The following is a 24,788-nucleotide window of genomic DNA, read 5'->3' on the forward strand; positions in this document are numbered from 1 at the left end:
CGGCAACTACACTTGGTAAAATACGTAGGAAGTGCCCAGAGCACGTAACTTCCGCTCTCTACTGATTGGTTCTCTCCAATGTCTGTTTGGTTCAGTTTGCCCCGTGGGAGGCTAAAACTTTAGGGGTATAAACTGTCGATATTATATTTATCCTTTAATGTCAAATTCAAATGTTTTCATTCTAAATCAAGAATAAAGGAATTTTATAATAAAATAAGTTTATAATGTAGGATACAACTGTTTACAGGCCTTATTTTAAATTGTTATATTTATATTTATAAGCCATTCCTCATGAACTGGGTACGGCCACTTGTCTTTTGTTCTCTTATATTAACTTCCATAATTCCTGAAATTATTAAATATGCGGTACAATGATTAATCAACAACTAATCAATTATCACATGAAATGATCAATATTTTTTATAACCGATTAATCGTTTACATACTTTTTTATTTAATTAAAAAATGTCCAAATGTTGGAAATTTCAGTTTCTCAATAAACTATACTAATAGTTTCCGATTTCTGTCTTCTGCATGAAAGCAGACTGCATGGCAATTTTTCCTGTTTTTGAATGAAGGGAAAAATTAAAGTTTGCTTTTAGTAACCAACTTGCAGCCCTAATCAATTATAATACATTGCAATATTAAATCATTATATAAAGTAATTGAAGTAATATATAAAATACAATATGAATACGCGTAATAGTTTACAATTTAAACCATGAAATGCCACTACTAAATGGCCATTCAAAAAACATAATTTACCAAGCTAGTTCGAATCCATCCATCAATTTTCTATAATTGTTTTGAACGCTGGAGCTTATACTAGCTGACTTCAGCGGAGGGTGATCAACACTCTTGATTGGTCACCAATCAATCAGAGGCTACTTTTCCAGACAACCATTCACTATTACTTGGTCAGGTGTCACGGGGTGGGCACTGAAGCCACACTGCAGCACAGAAGTCAGGCGAGTGTAGCACTACAAAAAAGAAGTTGTCACTATTTTAGAGTAAAGATGTTTACATGTTGATTCAGATTTTGCAGTGTAATACACTAAAGGTTGTTGCCGTTTACAAGAACGCTTGAGGCTTGAGATGGATGGGGTGAGTCAAGGGGTCATGTCCTGATCCCTATTTGTCCCACTTTTGTGACAATGAAACATATTCTTGTTGCTAGCACACAGGGATGAGAGGAGAGGTCACTATAAAGGGTCTATTATTCTGCTGTGGACAGATACATCAGATCTTTGGATGATAGATGAAGGGTGATGGCGATCTAGCGAGCCGGGGCAGGAATAGAACAAATTCAACATCATTGGTAATCACCAATAAATTGTTTTAACGCCTATCATAGCTGGATGCTAAATTTAGTTATATATACACAGTATGAAAAACGGGAGTTGGTTTCTTACAAAAGTAAAAAAATATTAAATTAAAAAAATCTAAGTATACATGAAGCTACGGGTGCCAAACCACGAGGATGCAGGGGTCCATGTACAGTATATCAAGCTAGCAAGATCAAGCAAGATCTTTTATTATTTAGCAATCCGATAAGAGCTGATTCTGTACTGTGATGTGGTCGGAAACCTAATTAAATTTGTCAAACAGTCCATCTAAATAAATAAAAAATGCTGAGTCAATTAAAAAACAATCTGGAAATGAAGTCTCATATCAGTGAGACTTGTTTGTTTTGATTTTTTTTTTCTTGAATTAAAGGTAGGTAGGTGTATGCAGCTTTCAACCGGCTAGCAAGATTTCTGCCTGAGGAAACACCCCAGCTCACTAATCCAAGTGCACATTGTTAGCATGGCTTACTCATGATGGAGTATTGCCAAACACGAAACGCTACCGGTTTGATGTTGTATTTTTTGGGATTAAAAAAATGTAAGCGGGGTAATGAACTGAACTGACTACCCGATGTGAACGATCACGTTGGCACCGGTCATTGTAGCATATGCTGCTATCCAAATGCAGTTGTTTGCGCCTCAGACACCATCATTGTTTTGAAGTAAAAAAGCTTTTCTTTTAAAATGTTGTTGCTAGCCAGTTAAATAATATGCTCTTTACGAAAACTGGCATGTGACCCGCAAGGCTTTGTGACGCTGCACATGAGCAAATGATTGATGCATACCTCGGTCACCCCTTTTGTCACTACAGTCTCTGATTGGCTAGTTTTTGTCGCACCGTGACAACTTCTAAAATAAAATAAAAAAATTGGAGGCATAAAATTCGAGATAGACTGATGTGATTTTTTTCATCGCCGATAACTGATGCTGATTATTAGTAGTCAAGGAGGCCGATAGCCGATATTTGGAGCCGATATTTGGAGCCGATATTAATTTTTGCAATTTTTTTTGTTTAAATGTCTTAAAAAAGCCCGTTTATAACAACTTTTCAAAATGTAGACTATTTTTTATTTTAGTTTTTTTATAAATCTTAGACAATAGACATTAGACATCCTTTTTAATTTCTAGCAAAATGTTCAGGTAGCTCCTAAGGTTATCAGTACGTCTCACAAAGTTAAATGGCAGCTTAAACAAGTACCATAGCCCTCTATATTTTTCTACAGTAAATATTTATTTTTCCAAAATTAAAATTCAATTAAATCTTAAACTTTCGCAATTCTTGTCGAACAAAAACAAAAGGTTCATAAGGTTCCCAGAGTCAGCGGCATCTCTTATAAAGTTAACTGAAAATTTAAATAAATAGTTCCCTGAGATCAAAATTGTTTTAGATTTACCTTATATCAACCGTCACATTTAAAAAAAAAAAAAAAAAAAAAAAAAAGAGGCCGACACATTCGTCCAAATGCCCAATCGGCGCCGATATATTTTTTAAAGGATTATGTTAATAATATTCCACTGTTAGGTGATAGTTTTAAAATTGACTTTTTTTTTTTAAACTGCACCTTTGCGAGTCCCCACGATATGCAGATGTATGCGATAAATTCTGTAAATACGTATATATACAATTTACTTACTGTATTTACATACTTATGATTGTATTTAATCCATCTAATACATGATACAAGCTCATGCTCATCTTAAAGTATAGTTCTCCTAAATTGTATTATTTTTTTTTAAATCCCTGTCTAATATTGAGGCTGGTGTAATATGAGACCAGATGTTTCCTTCATCATGTTTTATCATTCTGCTTCAGTTTCACAAATGTGACTGTACTGCAGTGGGTGGCATGGCTTCATCTGAGGTGAGATGAGGGTTTTGATTGGCCTTTGAGGGATACTTAGAAAGAGGAAATGTACTCCTGGTCAATTGGGAGTGACAGTGGACAGATTGCAGGGTCTTTGCCTCTATAAATAGAACCTCGCTTCCTCCATCTCTTAACTCAATTATGCTGCCCGAGTCGAAACGTTACCACTGACAAAGCAAGAAGCAGGCAGCCTTAGCAAAGCAAAAGACACACATTTGAGTCTGTAGCTTATCCCATGTGCTGTAATCCCATTAGTAGCCATTAAGCAAGGCATTTTAAATGGACCCTCCTTGTTTCTAACATGGGGAGAAATTGTCGTCTCTGATAGAGCAGTTGGAGAAGGTACTGTATATAGGAAGAAGTTGGTGGAGCCTCTTTGGGGTCACATGACCAATTATGTGCATGTTGCGAAGAGTCAAGGCGGGTGGCAAAACTCATTCCCCCCTCGTCCCTGCTCCAGTCTTCTCCCTGAACGCATGCGGGAGACTTCATGAATGTGTTTGTTTGAAAACACAGTGAGCGGTCTTTGTTTTATAGGGATGTCAAAATCAATTGAAAGCATGTATTATTGTTGACCAAGTGGCATCTTCTGTCACTAACCATGTCGCTTTTGTGTTGCTTCTCCTTCAGGGACTATGGCTCCAAGCGCAAGTCGGGTAAGTCACCTGTTTTCCTTCACTCTATTCTCTTCACTTTCGTTAGCATGCGAGTCACTAATCGCTGATGAGATTTCACTCAAATTCGTGTTGATAAATTTCCTCACTCAATATTTTTGATAATTTTTTTTTAATGGAGCCATGCTTAAAATTCTATATTGTATATGTTTATATTATTAATCTATTGCCACAAATTCCAATGCAGTATATTTGTAAATTAATACCAAAAGCCATATTCAATATGACTCACAAAATACAAATAGAAGTACAGGACGCCTGCAACTCTCGTTGTGATAAACTGCTTCTTCTTTTTTTTCACCCCACAAAGCATATTGTAAAATTAAATTTAATTTACTTTCCTCATAGCAATTTGAAAGCAATAGTTTATCTTTCCTTTCAAAAACGTGTATGTCTGCCACCTTCAGCGTACTGCTTAGTTTTAGAACATTTTATTGGCCCAATGATCTTAACTGCTAGTGAGGCTGTGGGGCTCTCATTTTTGTGGACGGCACATGCAGAAATGCTGGCACATCCTTGATTTTTGTGCAGGCACAAGCCTCACTGTGCCTGGTTATGCATTTGACTGACTGCTCTGCACCATGCAGTGCTTTCTGACATAACAAGGATGTGCCCTTTTGACACGCGCTCGGCACATCTGACAATTTGGTGGCTTACCGTTGGTCTAAACTTACTCCTCCTCACACCACGACTAACTTTTGCCGCATGGTAGACCGTTGGTCAAACGCAATTTTCAGATTGTTGCTGGCAGACCCATGTGTGGTGGATGTTATTGTATTTCATTCGTAGGTATGATACCACCCTCTGAATCATATAAATCAATTCATTAAATGCTTTATTGTTATTATAACTTAGTATTTTTAATACCATAATTTGAAAAATGAGGCAGGTAGGACACAGTAGTGATTGGGGGAGTTGATACAGTTGAGACAGATGCATGAGGTCAGTGAATGTATTTATAGATGACATATGTCACCGGCATCTATCACCAACTCCTTCTGTAATGGTACCCACTTACATTGTCTGCACACCAGCCCAGAGAAGTGACAATGCCTTAGTCATGCGCGGAACGCTGCGTCCTTTTCCGTGCAGAGATGTCTCCATGCAAGACTGTCTAATTTAAAGAGAATGAGAGGAACTGCTTTGATTGGCGGCAAATAAAGTCAGCTGTGTTCATGCCCACAACAAAATGATCAACACCAGGTCCAACACGTCTCACCGCAGTGTGACGCCGCTCGATGCACCGGACTTGAGCCAGTCATGAAAATACAGCCCTTAGTCTTTTGTTTAACCTTACTCATTCAAACACAAAAACCTATAAATACTTTTTTTTAATACTTTGTCCTGCATTCCCCAAAACGTATGCATACATTTATTTATTTATTTTATTCTACAGTTTACAGAAGGCTTTGATACAGCTTCTGACATGAAGAAGTCACTTAAAGCAATGGTAGTTATTACAAAAAACGGCCAGCAGGTGGCACAGAGTATAAGAGATCATCTAGGGCCACGTTGCACCAAGCTCTTTTTTTGCTAGTGTTTTCAACAGGAATGTGAATTATGATGAAACTTAGCAATATTCTAATGCTAAATGCTGCAAAACGGAAACGGATACAAATATACTTTTTTTTCCTGATGAAAGAATAGACTCTAATCTTTCTTTTGGTAGGTTCCATGTTTTTATAGCCCGGGAAACTGCGTGGGTTACCAACTTCCGCCACAAAGGGCATTTGAGTGTCAAAACAAAAAAATATTTAAGCATCTCAGTGTGGCAACTCGGGTGGGAAGAGCTGAAAGTTGAATAATTAGGGCCATGCCTTACCATGCATGTTCATGGTTGGTATGAAAACAACCATGTGATGAAGATGCTTCCATCCATTTTCCATACAGCCTAACTTGTTGAGGATTGACAGGGAAGCTGGAGCCTATCCCAGTTGTGTAGGAAAAGAGGCAGAGTACAACATGTACATTTACATGGTTGTCTGTCTTGATACAGCATATGCCCTCTGATTGACTAGCACCTGTCTATGGTATAGTTTGCCTTTTCCCTTGGCCAGCACCCCATGACTCAAGCAAGATAAGCAGTATGCTGTAGCAAATGAACATATTGATGCATAGAGGCTTGTGTTTAGGTGAAGGAAGTGCATGTGTGCACACACGCCCATGTTATTTTTCATGCTAATGAGCATGTTACAACCAGGCTATTATTTGTGCAATCATGACTTTCTGCCTGCACATAAAACATTATCTGTGTTGGTTAGATTTTACACACAACTGCAGCTACTAATGTAAGCAGTTTGATGAGACATATGTAGGCTTTGTTGCCACAAGTAATTTGATGGAGATTGTGTGTTTGTGCCACTACAACTTTTCTACATAAAATCTACATCTGGTCTTTCATCAATTCTATCAGACATGACGAACAAGGTGAATTATACAAAAGAATGAGAAACTAACAATTAAGAAAAAACAGGTAGGAAAATGACTATCATTGCTGACAATGTTGGAAGAGTGAGCACCCACACCATTGTCACTATTCTAAACGGTATTGTTTGTTTGCCATAGCTCGAGGCGAATGCATAGATTCTGTCAACCATTCTTCCCGTTGGCTCCGTGCATGGACCCTAATGTCATTTGTCAATGGAACATTTACAGTCACAATCAGCATTCAATAGTTTTTCACTTTTATAGCTTCACCATCTGAACAATGTTTGAACACTATATTAGATTTTGCTGGTTGTAAAGCCTTGTCAAATTCTTCCACATGTGGCTGAGCTGATCAATTCTGGTTAGCCTAGTTTTGTATGTTATTTATTTATTTTATTTATCCAATGGTGGGAAGGATCCTCACATCCTACTGGGTCAACTACTGCTCACCTCAAGCTCGGCAGCCCCCAGCCAATTAGGTGTTAACCCGCCACAGTCAGCTTGCTTCATTGGGAGCTTGTATTTAGGTCGAAGAGCAGACTGAAAATTGTGCACCAGGGAAACACAAAAACAAGAAGATGGCTACTTAGAACCACGTGTCAAAATACACGAGAGAGAGAGAGAGAGAGAGAGAGAGAAAGAGAGAGAGCCAGGGAGGGTGAGAGAGACAGAGAGAGAGAGAGACAGACAGAGAGAGAGACAGACAGAGAGAAAAAGAGAGAGAGTGAGAGAGAGAGAGAAAATACCCCCTGAACCAATACCTGTGCCTATTCTGGAGACAACCCCTGTACCTCACCTTCATTGATTTGACCAAGGGCTTTGACTTGGTCAATGGTGAGCCGACCCACCCTCTTTATCTTTTTACACAAGATGGGATGACCATAAGTGGCAGTGAAGCCAGGACACTATATCCCGGTCAAGAAGGTCAGGTCGGACACCTTTCACAGATGTGTGGCATCAACCCAGCAGACCAACAGCCTCAGATCACCCCACCTGGTGTTACACAGTCAAGGCTGTCGTCCGCCAGAAGACAGCTACAGTTCTGTGCTTAATCGTGTGATGTGTGATTAGCGGCTCATTCATGATGAAGAAAGAAGCCAGCGCATCAAAAACTAATGTGACTTGCACAACACATTGACCATCAACCCTATAGACCAGTCTTCCCCAATCCTGGTGCTTGAGGAGCAGGAGTTCTGCAGGTTTTAGATGTTTCTGAAGATCAGGATCATTATCAGGTGTTGATTATATGAATCAGGGGTGTTGGAGGACGGAAACTAGGACTGTCATTTTAAGAACGTGTGTCCTCTTAAGATAAAACAATTGTCTCAAAGTTTATTGGCGTCATCGCCCAAACATGAAATGCTTGAAGCTTTTATGCGTGTTCACAAGTATGGTGCACTGGTGTTGAGCAGAGAGGTCTAAGCGGATGAGCACTGTTATTATCAATCACATATTGAGCTGCCTGGATGCCAATAAACATGCTTGGGCTTTATTCAGTGAGTGCCCTGAGACCAGTTTGAACCCCTCCTACTGGTGCCAACTTGAAACCAAAGCTTGAAAAGCTCAGGTGGATAGTGAGAAGGGATTTGGATGTTATTACTATTTTAGTCACTGTTTTTAGCCAACCTAAGTACATTAAACCCTCAAATAGAGGACTCCGGTCTAATAAAATCCCCCACTCCAAAGTAACACATAAAGCCAAAGATCTTGATTAACAAGATTATTAAAATTGGGTTTTGTTAGTTTTTTTGGGGACAAATCATCAGAATTGGGAGCAAAAGAAACAGGTCATAAATAAAACATGCAACAAACAATATACACATCAGCCAATGCTTCTAGTGCATACATGAATAGTTACGTAAATGTTATACCATTTAAAAATGTCTTTAACCTAACATACTGTGTGGGTAGATTGCTACTACTGGAGCGCTAAATCTTGTTAGCAAGACAAGCCAAAGCACTTTTGTTTGTCTACTTTGGCGTTAATGTTAAGGCAATTTCATCTTATCTTATCATGTGAAGTGATGAAACAAGTAAGAAACATTTCATTTTGTATTTTAACTGCACTACATTAATAGGAACCAATAACAGAAAAAAGAGACTTACACATATTAACTATTTAAAGGTCCCATGCCACAATTCTTTTTTTATTTTTTATCTTTGATGTCCTTAGATTGTGTTCACGAGATGATATTGGTTGGAAACGGGCAGGATGCCTCTTTCCAATCTATTTACGTTGCTCAGAAAAGCCTGTCATTTTTGAAGGAGCAGTTTTATTATTATTATTATTATTTTTAAAAGAACGTTAAATATGTAAATAATCTTTGCTCCAAATGGGTTGCTGTTTTCTTTAATTTGATATGGCAAACACCTTTCCTCTGATTGGTTAGTTGCCGACATGTAAGAGTCTTGTGGTCACCATATTTCTGTGTTGGTGCCGTTGAAAATCTTCGTGTCGTCGGTAGAATTTCGGCCGGCCATGGTGTGCTTTGAGGCGGCCACGGCAGCATGCTGGCCAAGTCACCCCGGAAGAAAAACATTTCACCAATAATTTGATTGCAAACAATTGAAAAATCACTTTGGCTTTTTCTAATGATTACTAATTGATTTGTTGGCTAGTATTGCACTCACATCGCTTAATCACTCATTGGAAAAGTGGAACTGATACTATTTTGTTTAAACATTGAAAATTAACCTTTAAGATATGCTGTATCAAATTATCACTGATTGTTTTGTCAGCACATCATTCCTCCTTGTCTTCTTTGAAGAATAGCATTTAATCCTGTATGGAGGCTTTAATTTTATTTTAGAAAAACAAAATAAGGCAGTGGAAAATCAGGGTTAATTACTTCAAAGGTGGCTTGTACCCATCTCGGCTTGCAGAGGGACGGAAGAAATAGAGAAAATGAATCAAATTGATAGGATTGGAGGGAATAGGATAATTTGTGCCTGAGCAATGGCTAAGAATGCGAGTGTTGTTTGTAATGTTTTCACTTGCAATGCCAGTCTTTTAAATCTTTAGATTCAGTATCTTGATATGCTCTCAGATGCACTCAATTCATTTACAGTGGGTGTAGGAAGCTATGCCCTTTTTGTTTAATAGGTATGCTTAACTTGTGCTTTACCATTCTATGGCCATCTTCTTTCTGTCAGACTGAATAATCTTTCTCTGCTTTTTTTCCGTTCTCTTTTACATCTGCAGTATGGATGTACGGCATTACCGACAGCCCAAGGAAAGAGGCGTCAGGTAGCTTTGTGTGTCTTTGTCAAATCAGTACGTTTGCATGACACAAATGAGCATTTACATAAAAACTTCCCAGTCTGACTGAAATTGCCAGGTTTGTGTGTATAATTACATTTGCAAAAGTGTTACGTCTACACCTAGATTTGTTGTTTTGTTGTAGTTGCATGAAATTGGAGCAGCCTTTCTCTGTGCATTCTCCAGACTCTACTTCAGGATTTGCCTTGAATGTTGAATAGTATTAAAAGCAAAGAGGACACAGCCGAAAAAGCCTTGATAAAAAGATACATTTGTAGGTACAAATTTTTTTCCCTACTTACATGAGTTCATGCTGCACCAGCTGGAGACTCAGGACTAGTATATCAAAATAGATGAATAGCTGAAAAACTAGCATTAATGGCCTACCAACCGCCATCTTGTTTTGATACTACATTATGGTCCACTTGCTTAACAATCTGAATGTGGGGATACTTCCACATCATTTTTATTTTTATTTTTATGAATCCTAATACATTTTAAACCCGTCATGGACAGAAGTCTAATTAAAATTGAAATATGGAGGTACCTCCACTAATTTACGCATGTGAACGTACTGACTGCTGAATGCATGCTCAACTGTGTTTATGTGAGTGTGCCCTGTTGGCTGCATCCCACTTTTTTTTTCTTTTTCTTTTTCACGCTTCAGCCTTCTCAAGACATCCGATTTACATACGCTGTCATCAGCCTCTCCTTCACCCATCTGGTCAAATTAAACGCACTGAGTTCTCAAAAAATGTAGGCCTCTGTAGCATATTTATTTGTCTACGACAAGGGGGACCAATTTTCCAAAAGGGCCACATGCGAAACTGGAATGATCATCAAGTGTCATGCCAACATGCTAACCTTAACTGTGTTCAATATTAAATTAACACATTTATCATTAAATTGTCTTGTTTTATTATGCTTACACTTCATATTGTTATAATTACAAATACAAAAGTTAAAGTTATAAGTCATCAAAATTACATATATCCACAACATTACTGTATATCATTATTTAATCAACATTCAGAAAAATCCTATCTACAATGTGCATTTTCTTTCTCTACTTTTTAAGAGTGTGCTGACATTTTGAGCAAATCAAACTCATTAGTTGTTCATATTGACATAGACAGGTGGGCAGTAGACACACATGCAGACAAGCAGGGAGAAAGTGGCAACTAATGTTATTGACGGTAATATAGTACAACACAATGATGAATTGCAATACATACAATAAGTACAGTCTATGAACCTGCAGCTATGCGTATTATCAGAGCAAATCCCCTATGTAATGTGTAGAACATGTGCAGGTATCATTATGCTTACACATACAGAAGAAATGTCTATGAACTGCATGTTCGTCTGACTTTACTGTGTTCCTCTGCATTTCCTGTTAATGCATATGAAGATAGTTTAAACAGCTACTAACTTTCCTGCTCAGTTCATACAGTTCAGGGTCTTTTTTCCATCTATTTTCTCTACCGCTTGTTCTCATTAGGGTTGTGGGTGAGTTGGAGCATATGACCTTGTGCTAGAAGCGGTTATACCCTGGAGTCAGGAGTGGTCGTCAGCCAATCGCAGGGCATGTATACAGTAGATAAACAAGCAGTGACAATCGCATCAACACCTGTGGACAATATAAAGCCTCCAATTACGCTAATTTCCGGACTATAAGCCGCTACTTTTTTCACTTGCATTCGACCCTGCGGCTAATACAACGGTATGGCTTATCCACCAGGTCATGAGGGGGCGCTCTATTAAGGAAGCGCAAGAGTGCCAGGCACTAGCAGAGCAAAACAAACCAAGTGAGCCCAAATACAGTAGAAGAGTCCAAACGAGAGCGAGACAGTTTGTTCCCTCATTATGGAAAATAAATGGAGAAGTGCATAGGATGCTGCATTTAAGTTAAAAGCAATTGACCTGTTCAATTCTGACACTGATGAAGAGGAAGATAAGTTTTTTGGTTTTGAGAGCGACAACAAAGGAGAGGGAGTGATGGACAAGGCCATTCTGGGCCTGTTTGTTTCCGACACAGAGGAAGAGAACTTCAATGGTTTAACGTAATACACAGGAGGAGGACGATGGCACGAGAATTACCGATAATGACTGACTTTTCTGCTATTGTAGGCTGGTTATTTTTGTGCAGGCGTGTTATTAATGCACAATTACTGCCGTGTTATTGCCTTTTAAAAACGGATTTTATTTAGCCATTTGACGTTATCGCCTCTTCAAGCGCTGTAAGTTTTGTTCTGTTGTTATACTGTACTACTACTGTGACTGCAGGATATGCACTGTGTTATTTGTGCACCACATGAATGATGCTCAGATGTTAATAAATGTGACGCTTTGTGTTCCCTAACAGTCATTTCTGTCCCGACAAACCCCACTGTGGTAGCGAGAACCCTTATATACCGGTGCGGTAACATTAAAACACCTGTGGCTTACAGTTGGGTGCAGCTTATACATGGCCCAATCTTGAGTATTCCCAAAATGTAGCTAGCGCATCTTATATTCAGGTGCGCCTTATAGTCTGGAAATTACGGTAACCTAACATGCATGTTTTGGAAATGTAGGAAGAAGCCAGGGTCAGTATAGCATTTTATGTTTTGCACATTTTTACTTCCTTGTGTTTTGGTCAGTTTAACTCATTTGCTCCCAAAAAACGTATGAATATGTTCTATTTTAAATATTACCATGCTCCCAAAGATGTATCTATACGTTTTTATGTTGTTGTTTTTTTATGCTAGAGCATATAGAAAGCTTTGATGCCAGGGCCATGTTGCAACAAGCTCTTTTTCCAAGTGTTTTAAACAGATTTGTGAATAATGAAGAAACGTAGCTATATTCTAATGCTAATTGCATAACGGAAATATAAACAAATATACTTTTTTCCTAATGAAAGAAGAAACTCAAATTTTTCTTTTGGTAGGTTCCATGTTTTTATAGCAATAAAACACAATATTCTGTTGGTGTTGCAAAATCAGTCAAAATCCAGTAAAAAGCTGGGAGCGAAGGGGGTTCTTCAGTGAAAATGGCTGGGAGTGAATAAGTTAAGAAATGTCAACCCTGGTGCACTGCACCACATACAATGAATATCCACTGAGTATTCTATGCTCTACTTTTATGCAAGGGAGCCCCACAAAAGACATTTTCAGTGAGCCTTTACACACACAGCTTGTACTTGTAAGGCAAGAGCATTTGTGATGATGAAGCTTTTCCACAGAAGTGGACATATTTCCTATGCATGCAGCAGAGTTGCATTACTCACAGTACATATTGTCAGAACAATTCTAAACCACACACAAGTGAAAAACCCAAAAGTTCAGATTCTTCTGGGAAGACAAGTAGAAACAATAGTGTTTCTTTGCAAAATCACATTGCCAATCAACTGACTATTGTACAATGCATGTTAGGGTTTACAGTCGCTTTTGAAGGTACATCTGAAAATAAGATTGTTTTTACAGTGTTGTCTGTACATAAAATGCAAAGCAAAACAGTTTTCAACATACCTTTTAGCCATTTCCTAAATATGTTTAAGTGGTATGCTTCTCATAGGTAAGGAATTATTGATGAGCCATTCACCTGACTGGGAAAAAAAAGTGTGCATTTCAAGTGTCAGTGAGTCATTATGGGAGAGATTTTACGATAAAGAAGCATTTTGGATAAAATGTGATACTAGCGGCGACACGGTGGTTGACTGGTTAGCGCGTTTGCCTCCCAGTGCAGTGGACGTGAGATCGAGTCCGGGCTTCGGCCTTCCTGGGTGGAGTGAAAAAGTTAAAAAATCACAAAGAAAATTTTAAAACAAACAAATGGAGAAAGTCTTTCTTTTGTTTCACATTAACTCATACCCAGCCTCTTTCTCTGTCCCTCTCCTGCAGTCCTCTCATATGTTTCTATTTAAGGCCAGCATTGTCGACTAACATGATTGGTGTGTTTGCCCCCCCCCCCCCCCCAGTCAGGGACTGGCTTCTGACGGCAGAAGAGGGTAGGCCTTTCCTCACAACCACACTGTTGATTTTCCATTCGCTAGCCAGCTTTCCCCTCAAACCATTTTGCGGCTTTCCTTTCATTTTCTCCTCTTTGTTTTAGTGTAGACCTTTATTTTGGTTCAGTTCATAAGCCCACTTCAGGTGCAAGATGCAACTTTTACAAACAATCTGCCAGGGTTTGCTCTTGTTTTGATCCCTTCTGATGTACCTAAGTGCTTCGCAGTTGGCCGGGGCTCGCGTCAGCTATATGGCTGAAGGTTTGGAACTATGCAGTCCAATCGACAGCTCATCTTGCGCTCGGCCAGGGAGGGAACGCGGTGACAGAGTGCAGGGGTCGGCTGATGGCAGCATACCGGGTGCACAGAGGCAGGAGCGTAGTTGGAAGCAGCGGGTGTTCGCAGAGTGTCAAAGAGGGCAGGTGGTTGATGGCATGTCTCTTCCACTCAGGGATTGACAGTTTGGAGCCAATGGTACTGGAGCAGTATGTGGCTGTGGCCAACTACGAGAGGCAGGAGAACTCTGAGATCAGCCTCAAGGCTGGTGAAACGGTGGACGTGATTGAGAAGAGCGAAAGTGGTGAGTACCCTGATTTTACTGTACTTATATCTACTATCTTTGGCTGTGTTTATGTAAAGTGTTGCATGGTTAATGTTGAGAAGTTGGTTGACAGTAGTTGTATTAAGTAATATAGTTTGCTTCTTTCTTTACTCTAAACCTTCGAACCTGCTATTTTAGCCGTGCTAGGTGATTCATGTTGTCAATACACAACAATGCCTTTTGCAAATTACCATATTTTTTGTAATCATAAACTAGTGGTACTAAATACCCAAATAGCCAAAACGCTGTACACCGTCATGAAACATAATTAAGGGTTGGTTAGTGGGGCATAAGGCATAAGACATTTGTTCCTCTCAAGTGTTTCATTCTCCATTGTAAAGGTCAATAAATCCAACACCATCCATCCATCTATTTTCTTAACCGCTTGTCCTCACAAGGGTCGTGGGGGGCGCTGGAGCCTATCCCAGCTGGCTTCAGGCAGTAGGCGGGGTACACCCTGAACTGGTTGCCAACCAATCGCAGCAAATCCAACACCCTTTAGTGTTTTTAAGTAATTCCATTTTCAAACATGTAACAATCCGCAGTGTGGCATCGCGCCACAGTGTGGCGCTTCCTTATTTTTGTTGTGCATTCACAGCACTTTTTCATTTTGGCCATCAATGTTTTTGACGCCGTGGATGTGTACACTTATCGTGATGTGTTGTGGCGCCAAGAAGCCCACTGTTTGTTTCCTTTCAATAAAGTGAGCCTGTGGACTTCCAGTTCCTTTGTTGTTCTCCAGTTTTTGCTGTCCAGCTGCGCCGTCCATGGCTAATTAGCCACCGCACTTTACAAACCGTGTAAAGTTTGTCTATACCAAAGATTACTCAACGATTTATATACTGTATGTCAGGGGTAGGGAACCCTGGTCCTCTAGAGCCACTGTCCTGCATGATTGCCATGTCTCCCTCCACCATCACACCTGATTTGATGAACAGGATCGCTATAAGACTTCTCCAGAGCTTGCTGATTAGCTGATCGTTTGAGTCAGCTGTGTTGGAAGAGGGAGACATCAAAAACAGGCAGAACAGTGGCTCTCGAGGACCAGGGTTCCCTACCCCTGCTTTGTATGTGTTGCAAATTTTGGAGAAAGAGGCCCATGTCTGGTGTGAAAAGATCAGAACTGTAACGTTCACACTGCATGAAAAATCAGATACTTGTGAAAAAAATCGGAATAGAACTGCAGTGAGAACACAGCCCTAGATGTCTGGCCTCCTCCTGTACGAATGCATTCTTGAAATCTGCTGTTGAGATTCCTCATTGACTGCTGCAACATCTCATATGAGATATCTGGGATTCCATCATTGTTTGATTGTAAATGGCATGTTTTAAGGTTTCAATTACTATGAATAAATAATATTTTTCTTCCATCGCTGTTGGTTTTATTGGACTATTAGTAAGTTCCCGTTTTTTGTGTCACCCTGTATATTACTTGCTCCATTAAATCAACTGCTAAATATTTCCAAACTACAGCTGCGGTTTATTTTCTTGCCAAGATGCTCTATTTCTAGTTAGTACTGGAAAAAGTAAGACATCCAGCAGACATTGCTCTGCGTACAAGGAAGCAACGCAATTTAAGATCAGTGGCTCATACACAAAATCAACTTGCTGTCATGTCTATCTACACTATAGGCTTTTTACAGTCATAACATTCACACTGCATGGCATCAAATGAAAAGTCTGTTCATTAGAATATCAGGTGCTACACGTGGTGTCACTGTGTCACCATTTTGCACCCACCTCAGGTTGTTGTCGCAGATTATAGAGCTTGTCAGATAAATTTTCACATAATTTTATGTGTATTCCTAAGGGTTAGTTCGCTGACAGATTGTGCCAGACATTGTGTGATGACATTGTTTGATGCCTGTTGCAGGTCATACTTGGTTTTAGGTGGTTGTATCTAAAATATGTACTCCACTGGGAGATGTGTGACCGTTTTTGATTCTCGTTTAAACAATTAGGTTGATTCCAGTTTCCAATGAGTGTCAAAACAGTACAGTAAAACAAGCATCTAAATCAGATTATCAATAGTTTCATTCTCATAATTTTCCTGATTAGACCTCCCCCCTTTTCAGCTCCTTTGCCTTCTACTCCAAACATTGCTATTCTTTTGTGTGATTTTGCTGGATCTTAGTATAACCTTAAGTGCTGTTTAAATGAGAGCAAAGCGTAATACACAAAATTACATTGACCACATACGTAAGTGTTCTTGGTGTTGTTAATCATTCTGTCTAAAGTCAACTTTTTATATTACATAGGATACAGAAAACATCTGACTGTAACTCTGCACTTATATATAGGCTATAATATTATCTATAAAGTTTGATTCGGAGTCTCCTTATCTTTCGGTGATGTTTGAAGAACACCAAACTAGTCTCCATTGTTTCTGTCTTGACTCATATGAGAGGACAGAAGATTAACAGAGTAGAGCAGCTGCACATGGAAAGTGCTGCAATGGCTTTGTTGGGGAAGTTAATGTATTCTCAAGAATGACTTTAGCCATGTAGGTTTCATATTTCTTTCTCTCCTTTAGTTTCCTTCTGTAAGAGTTTTTACATGTGAGGTTGCCCTTGCTAGTCTGATCTCTGGCAAAATTGTTTTCATTCATTTACATACTTCTCATATCATGCACTTTATTTTCAGACAATAGATGCAAAGATGCAAATGTTAAGAGGCACATTATAAATTTGAAAAGTGAGCACTGATTTACAGACATTGGAGTAACAGTGACGATGATGAGAGGATGACAATGCCAGAACAAAGATCTTGCATAACAGGCACTTTCCTCTTGCAGGGCAAGCAGTGTTCTCATCCATGTACACTTTCTTCCTTTGCAATCAGTTTAAAAAATATATAGATTGTTTTTAATTTATTTTTCCTGGAGAGCTCAGTATTGTTCATTCGGTAATTTTACCGATTTGACATGTCATCATCATTGCTCTCTCTTTTTAATTTATTATTATTATTATTTATTTATTTTTATTTTGCGTGTGTGCGTACGTGTGAGTGTGTATTCATTAGTTCACCTAAAACCTATTTAAAAATCCCATACCGTTCACCTAAACCGAACACTTCAGAACCCAGCCAGTGCCGTGAGGCCGTCAGGAGACCCGAGGAAGGACCAAAGAAAAGAAAGGAAAGTGAAATCCAGCACCGACCAGACACCACCCACCACCCACCGGGCCACCAACCAGAGACCTTCACCAACCCCAGAAACATCCAAATTCCAACAAATCAGGGAGACCTCAAGAGACCAAAGGAGAGACTGAGGAAAGGAAGGAAGGACAAATTCCTTATGGGAAAAATCCCATACCGTTCACCTAAACCGAACACTTCCAGCCAGAGTCGTGAGGCCGTCAGGAAACCCGAGGAAGGACCAAAGAAAGGAAAGTGAAATCCAGCACCGACCAGACACCACCCACCCGGCCACCAACCAGAGTCCTTCAACAACCCCAGAGACATCTAAATTTCAACAAATCAGGAAGACCTCAAGAGACCAAAGGAGAGACTGAGGAAAGGAAGGAAGGACAGATGAAGCAGAGTGAGATCCACAGACACCAGCCTCCACCGATTCAACGACCAGAGGAAGAAGCAGATTGTGTCTGAGTTTCGATAGATGCTGGTGTGGTGGATCTGGCATGCATGAAAATCTCCACCAAAGAGGGAAGCCGTCGACCCCTGCCAGGACAGAGCAAGCGCAACATCTCAGGGCCCCCCCAGGCCACGGCAGCGCCGAACCGCGTCACCGGGCCCGGAGCGCCCCGGACACCAGGTAGAGCCACACAACGCAGCACCCCCCAAGAGACCCAGGGAACGGCCAAGATGCAGCCGCCACCCAGCAGCCAACAGAGGGGCAAAGCCGCCCACGCCCAGCCAGGTGGGGACAGCACCTATAGAATTAACCCACTGGCATGCAGTGAATCCGAATATTAACCCTTAGTGCCCATTGGAGGTGAATCTTGAGGTGTTGCTGATTAAGGTGTCGTTTGATGTAGTCTGCTCGATCCTGTTGGCAGCAGCTGGGTTCCTGACTATAAAAACACAACCATTAGTTACAAATTGCCAAATGCAGAAACATCAATGTAAGTTATCGCGATGTGGTGGCTCTCGCTAACAGGCAGAATTAAGTAACCAGAGTTAGGTTAAAATATTCTATATACGTAGACCATGTTTCTATAAATTTTGATATTTGGTTTTTATTTGAGGCAGATATTTTTTCCATTAAAATGTGATTTATGAGGAGGTTAGACCATTGGTCGATATTCAGAGTTTGTTTATTTTTCCAGTTAACAAGAATTGTTTTTTTTGCGATAGTAAGGGCTACAAGTGTAGATTGAAATTGTTTATGTGGTAAGTCAGTTGTTGTTAGGTCACCTAGCAAATACAAGTTTGGAGATAAAGGTATCCTACAGTCCAAGATAGCGTAAAGTTTTTCTAAGACTTCAGTCCAGAAATACATAACCGGAGTGCATAACCATAAAGCATGAAAATAAGTGTCAGTAGTGTTTTGTAAACACTGGAGACAAATTTCGGAGTCTGAGAGTCCCATTTTATTCATCATATATTGAGTAATGTATGTTCTATGAATAGTTTTATATTGGATAAATTGTAAATTTGTGTGTTTTGTCATTTTAAATACGTTTTCACAAACTTGAATCCAAAAGTCAGATTCCGGAGCTATAGACAAGTCTGTCTCCCATTTCGAGATGGGTAAAGACATTTTATCAGTATATGAAAGTAACTTATATATTTTTGAGAGTTTTTTTGTTGTTGTCGGAGAAAGCTTGGTAATATCTTTAGCTAAAACAAGCGGTTGGAGCGTACCCCGAAGTGTTGGAATTTGTTTCTTTATCATACTTTTAACTTGCAGATAATGTAAAAAAATTCTGTTTTTTATTTTGTATTTTTGGAGCTAGGATGTATAAGATATAAACATATTATCTGAGAAGAGATGGTGGAGATGTGTAATTCCTTTCTGCTCCCACACACTATAAATAAAACGATTGGTTGTTAAGTTGAAAGTCGGGGTTATGCCATAGGGGAGAAAGCCCACAGGGCTCCACTTGGGCTTTTGTAATTTCTAGTGCCTTCCACCAGGCAGTCAGGGTGGCGGAAATCATTGGGTTTTTATAACAATTATGTCGCTTAATCGATGTTGTAATAAAGAGTAAATCTAGAAGTCTGAGGTTATTACAATCCTTCTGTTCTAGTTCCAGCCAACAGTTAGTATCTCTGTTTGGTTGTGCCCATAGAATGATATATTGTAGCTGGTTAGCTATATAGTAGTGCATAAAATTTGGTGCCTCTAGACCACCTTTGGATTTACTTTTCTGAAGAGTAGATAGACTAATCTTTGCTTTTTTTTTATTCCAGTAAAATTTTGTAACGGCCAAGTCTGTTAATGAAAGAGCTTACTTTCTTCAAAAACATTAGTAGTAGTGACATCTTTGAAGCACCTCTAGGCAATGCAAACTGTATTTGTACCCAGATTTTTTTTTTTTAAATCTAAACCCACATTTTTACTGCTCAGTTCAATGCATATTAGCATCACATGACAGATGAACAACTCAATCTTGCTCTGTGACAAAAATCTTTAGCTGCTTCATTCCACAATGTCAACAAGCGCTTACTGCATAGTGAAAGAATGACTCTTGAACTGTGGGTGAAGAGGAAAGTCTGCTTATGTTCCTCCTCATCAGTGAATTGAATTGTACAGTTTATGAGGTGCTGTACAAAAAAAACGTACCGATTTATGAATCATCCTAAGCAAAAGGTTTTGACTGGCTAGACATGTTCTGGCGAGACGTTGTCCCAGTTTCCCCTTTCTTGGCATGAGAAATATAGAAAAATGTCTGGCAGGAGGAATTAGTTTTTGGCTTGACCTGCTGTTGCCTTAGCTAATATCAACTCTCTCTTGTAAGTGAATGGGTCCGGTGAGCGGTGCTTGCCACTCGTGAAAATACTTTCCCCCATTGGTACATATGAATTTGTAAATAAGGTTAAGGGATTACCACATTTGCTCCTTTCTCAAGGTTTCTCATTTTTCGCCAGTTTTTTTTTTTTTTTTTTAGTTTTTCCTTGCCCTCTTGTGGTTTGATTAGGGGATGTTGTTGATATTTGTCAACAGAGGGCATGTGAAGCCCTTTGAGACTGTGTGATTAAGGACCATATAAATTAGGTCTTGTTGTAAAACACAAGATATGAGTACTGTACATACTGTATTTTTGTCTTGGTGGCAGGCATCTGTGTCTGCTTAAAACTGAAAACGGATTATTCGTTTGTGCGAAACCATCTGTGCTTTAACCATACTTACCTTTGTATCAACCCACTTTTTTAATCTGTCACTGTGCGTCCTGTGACGCTTACAGCATTTACGCCACTCGGACTGCTTTGCTTTTATTGGCACTCGATCCCTATGCTGTGTGCCACCCAAAAAGCATGGCCTTGAGGGTTTCAATCCAAATCATGGTGAAATTCACTTTCTGTCTTGCCTTTTTGTCCATCGTTTTCTTTATGTTCGCCAACACGTGCTCCTTATGAATATGCCAAACCATTAATGAGTTAATTTGCATTGCCAAATATGGGTAAAATGGGCGGACTTAGGGCGGGGAACGGCGTGGAATCTCCTACACGCAAATCTCTATTTTTTACTGCGTATGTGAAGTTTTGGTTTTGTTTGTACGTACTTTTATAGGCAGGTTCTCACGTACAGTTTCATAAATGAAGCCCCAGGAGTTCCCAACACTGATGAAAGTGTAATTTAGAAATCCAAGACAGCAAATCGGTCAGTGTTACATTTTCAGTATTCGATCAAATATGTTAAAGTATCTTTGAAAAGTGCGAGATTTACACTCATTGGTGTGAACACACAAACACTTTTCTAGTGTTAGATTTAACACTCTCATTGTTGATCTAACACTGGCGATTTTGCTGTGTACAAACTCTTGAATAATATTCAAGTTTCCTGTATGAGCCTATTCTAGATCAATGTGTGCCAGAATACATCTCTAATTTAAGACAGAGAACCCACAGACAAACAGATGTTTTATATATATGTATGCCAAGTTTTATGAGGATTGTGAACTGTTTACTGTTTCTGGTGTTGTTTCTTCTGTGCAAACTTTGATCTAAAGGTCCAGAATGTAGTTGCGTCAGATACATATCTGATTTACTATAAATCCAGAGGCCCGAGTCAGATTTTTAAATTTATCATTTAAACTAAAGGCTGGGCGCCATTCGTCTGTCCCCCAAAAAAATCCCCCTAAAAAATGTCCAAAAACATTCCAACAGAATTCCAAAGGCAGCCACTCTTTCATTTGTACAACTGAGGATAGTTTGTCAGAGCACTTTTCTTTTGCAACCTGAACAAAAGCAGACTTGGAATAAGCTGTTGGAGCAACTTCCAAGGTCGACCATAAAATGTTGTGTGAATGTATGATGTTGGGCAACTTTGTTCAAAGTTCAAAGTAAAATTTTCCACAAGAATCTATTCTAATTGAAATTGTATATTCTAGTAGTATCAAACATTTTCATTAACTCTTCATTAACTTTTCAGACAGCATTTGAGTGTTATTTAATTTTTTTTAGCTGCTACTATTAAGTATAGAAATGGCTTAATTTCTGTCTAACAAAATTAAACTTTAAAAAAAAAAACACTCTCCTTGGAGGAGATTTGGTATACTGTAGTCAGTGCGGATAAACTCTATGTTCTACAAAAAACAGGGGAGGTGAGATTCTGGGGAAAAATAACCAAAAGTATTTTAACTATATTGATTTTTTTTATTTTAAAGCAAGGTTGTATATGATAATCCGTGGGTGCCAACCCGTAAGTATGCAGGGGTCGACTGTATATGACTCCAGTGACTCATCAAAACTTCAAGGATTCAAGCAGGATGTAATGCACCATTGATCATTCATGAGCAGTGAAGCTAGAGGTAGTAGCCGAAAGCCAACAACTTTATGCTAACCTAAACCCAATCAATGCCATTCATATCAGAACGCGGAAGAGAAGAAAAGTGAGGTGTTATGAAGAGATTGAGTGTGACCTACAGTGACTGAGCATTTTATTTTTTGATTCTCATTTTCAACATTTTATTCTTTTCTGAATGGCTTTTGATCTGTCTTTTTCATGTAAAAACGCATCTCTGGGGAACAGAAACAGGCTGACGCAGTATAATTCTAATGAATCAAAACATGTAAGTGTTACCAAGCCGTTGACATTTTCAACATCCTCATTGCCTTAATGGCTTAATACTACTTATTAAAATTTGTACAATTCGTGTTGCATTCACTTTAAAACAAATTAACGAATTTGACCGGGAGCCAGTGAAGCTGCTGGAGAAAGGGGGTGATTGATGCGACATGGCTCCATGGTAGAGTGGTTGTCTCCATCTGTGAGATTGTGGGTTCGATCCTCACCCCTGGTGACCATGTCGAAGTGTCCTTGAGCAAGACACTGAACCCCGATTTGCTCCCAGTGGGCCTGGCAGCGCCTTGCATGGCAGCAGCCGACCGTTGATGTGTATGTGGTTGGGTGAATGTGAAGCTCAAATTGTAAATCGCTTTCGGCACCATATGGTGTAGTTAAAGCGCTATATTAAAAAAGCAGTCCATTTACCATGTGATGGAAGGAGGGGGTTCTCTTGATGACGTGTGAAGCGCAGCTCTGTATCAGATGAAGTTTATGGAGGGGCTTGTGTGAAGAAAACAACCAAGGAGAAAGCATTGGAAAAACATAACATTTTTCCTAGTACAATGTTAAGCTTTGTTTCATCTAGTTTCATCCCTGAAGGTTACAGTTGTAGTACATTTAAAGCCCCATAGTCGCTGTTAGGCATTAAAAAGAAACTGTGTTCATGTTCTGTGTTCCAATTATTTCCCTGTTCTGCTTACTTTGCAGAAAGGCAATGTGCTATCCTGAAAAGCGGGTCCTGCATTACACTCGAGGGTTTCGTCCTAGTTAGAGGCTGAATTATTAACTTGTGGGTCTTCACATGTGGCATATTTCTGTCAATTGTCATTGGCAAACATGAGCAAGGAACAAGTTGATGATCCCCAAATGGGAAGGGAAGTCAGTGTAATGCTCCAGCCCAACATTACTCTTCTGTTGTCCCTTTCAAAGGTATTTGCAGAAACACTCTCTCTCCCGCCCTGATTAGCATGACCGACATTTATTGGTTGCTGAAAATGCCCTTCTGAAAGCTTCTCTCAGAGCCATCAATAGGACATAATAGTTAAAAAAGTATGTTAAGTTTGGTTTTGTGTGTCTGCTCAGTCACCCAAAAGGGGACAAATCATATAGCAATAGCCTGGCAAGACACAATCGATCATATGCACAACAACACATTAAACATTTCCAGTGGGAAAGTCAAGGGACGTAACAGTTTCCCCAGTCAATTTGTTTCAACTTACTGAGATGCCATCTGATGTAAAAATAAATGAAATAACATCCTTCGTTATAAATGTGTGATAACCTAGGGTTGTGTAAAAGGTATTCAATAGTTTGGTGCTGTTACTTTTTGCAGTCAAAATGGTGTGCCGCCCATGCTGTTCAGCGAGTCAACTCAGCTTTGTTTTACCATGTCAGGTTGTGTAGGTTGAGGACCCAAATGCGGGAAGGCACAGCGAGGAGGCAGATGTGCTCAAAATAGGGGTTGCTTAATTAAACAAAAACAAAAAGGCAAATCAGGTAGAGATGGGACGTTTGACACTGAGACTCCGGAGCCATGTGTCAGCCGAGTGAGACAGACTGCTCGAAACAATGTATCAAAAGCCTCGATGAAACCTCCGTGATCACGTGCTGATGACGTATGCGGCTTTATGCGCGCTAATGAGATACCGGAAATGACACAACTGATTCAAACCTTTTGGCACAGTGTCAGGCGCACAATTCCCTCATGTAGATATTTGCTTCACTTTATGTTCACCTGGGAAAGTTAGTTATTCGGTATGTTTCCAACAAAAGTACTCCCACAATGATGCATTTACAGTTTCCAATTATGCATTATTTTTAAATCGTGTGTAGAAGATACAGGCTTGACCCAAGTATTTTCCACCGGGTTGCTATAAGCGCTTCTCCACGACCCTCAGTCACATCTCCCGAAGACTGATGTTGAAATACTTGTCATCTGGCTTCACAGCGCACTTGTGTCATATCCAAATCATGTTTATAAAAATCGAATGAGTAACAGGACATTACATTGAACCATAGTACTGGTACAGTGTCAAAATATTGCAACACTTCCATGTGTACCTGATGATCATTAGACAGACACAAATGTAAGACTGAATGTACTGGTGTTATGTTGGAATAGAAATCAATCAGGCGAATCACTTTGAAGATTATAGCTGCTATGACTCCAGCTGACCACCAGATGTCACTGGTACGCTCTATCTTACGGGGCTTTGAAACTTCGACTCTTTTTCCAAATCAATCAGCCGAAAGCCTCAAAAGCTTCACAAGGCTTCATTGTCCCATCTCTAAAATCAGGTTCAACAAAGTCTAAAACAAGAGCAAACAAATACAGGAAAAATAACTATGCTCAACTAAAGACCAGGAACACAGAGGAAACATGACAAAGGCACGGCAGCTACAATGATTCAACAAGGACTGAAAGAAAGCAGGGA

At 39.5% G+C, this 24,788-nt stretch overlaps 1 protein-coding gene across 7 annotated transcripts in view; it reads left to right on the top strand.

Moving 5' to 3' along the window:
* Nucleotides 1–24,788, top strand: part of sh3pxd2aa (SH3 and PX domains 2Aa) — a 118,339-nt gene that overhangs the window by 67,588 nt on the left and 25,963 nt on the right. For 4 of the 7 annotated variants that reach the window (XM_077570918.1, XM_077570919.1, XM_077570922.1 and 1 more), the window contains exons 6-8: nucleotides 3,841–3,866; nucleotides 9,514–9,558; nucleotides 14,013–14,141. In XM_077570918.1, the coding sequence (XP_077427044.1) occupies nucleotides 3,841–3,866; nucleotides 9,514–9,558; nucleotides 14,013–14,141 (200 nt within the window). The remainder of the gene's footprint in view (nucleotides 1–3,840; nucleotides 3,867–9,513; nucleotides 9,559–14,012; nucleotides 14,142–24,788) is intronic. The other 3 variants (XM_077570920.1, XM_077570921.1, XM_077570923.1) reach the window with 1 other exon arrangement.

The sequence above is a fragment of the Vanacampus margaritifer genome, chromosome 7 (assembly GCF_051991255.1).
Source record: "Vanacampus margaritifer isolate UIUO_Vmar chromosome 7, RoL_Vmar_1.0, whole genome shotgun sequence".
NCBI classification, from domain to species: Eukaryota; Metazoa; Chordata; class Actinopteri; order Syngnathiformes; family Syngnathidae; genus Vanacampus; species Vanacampus margaritifer.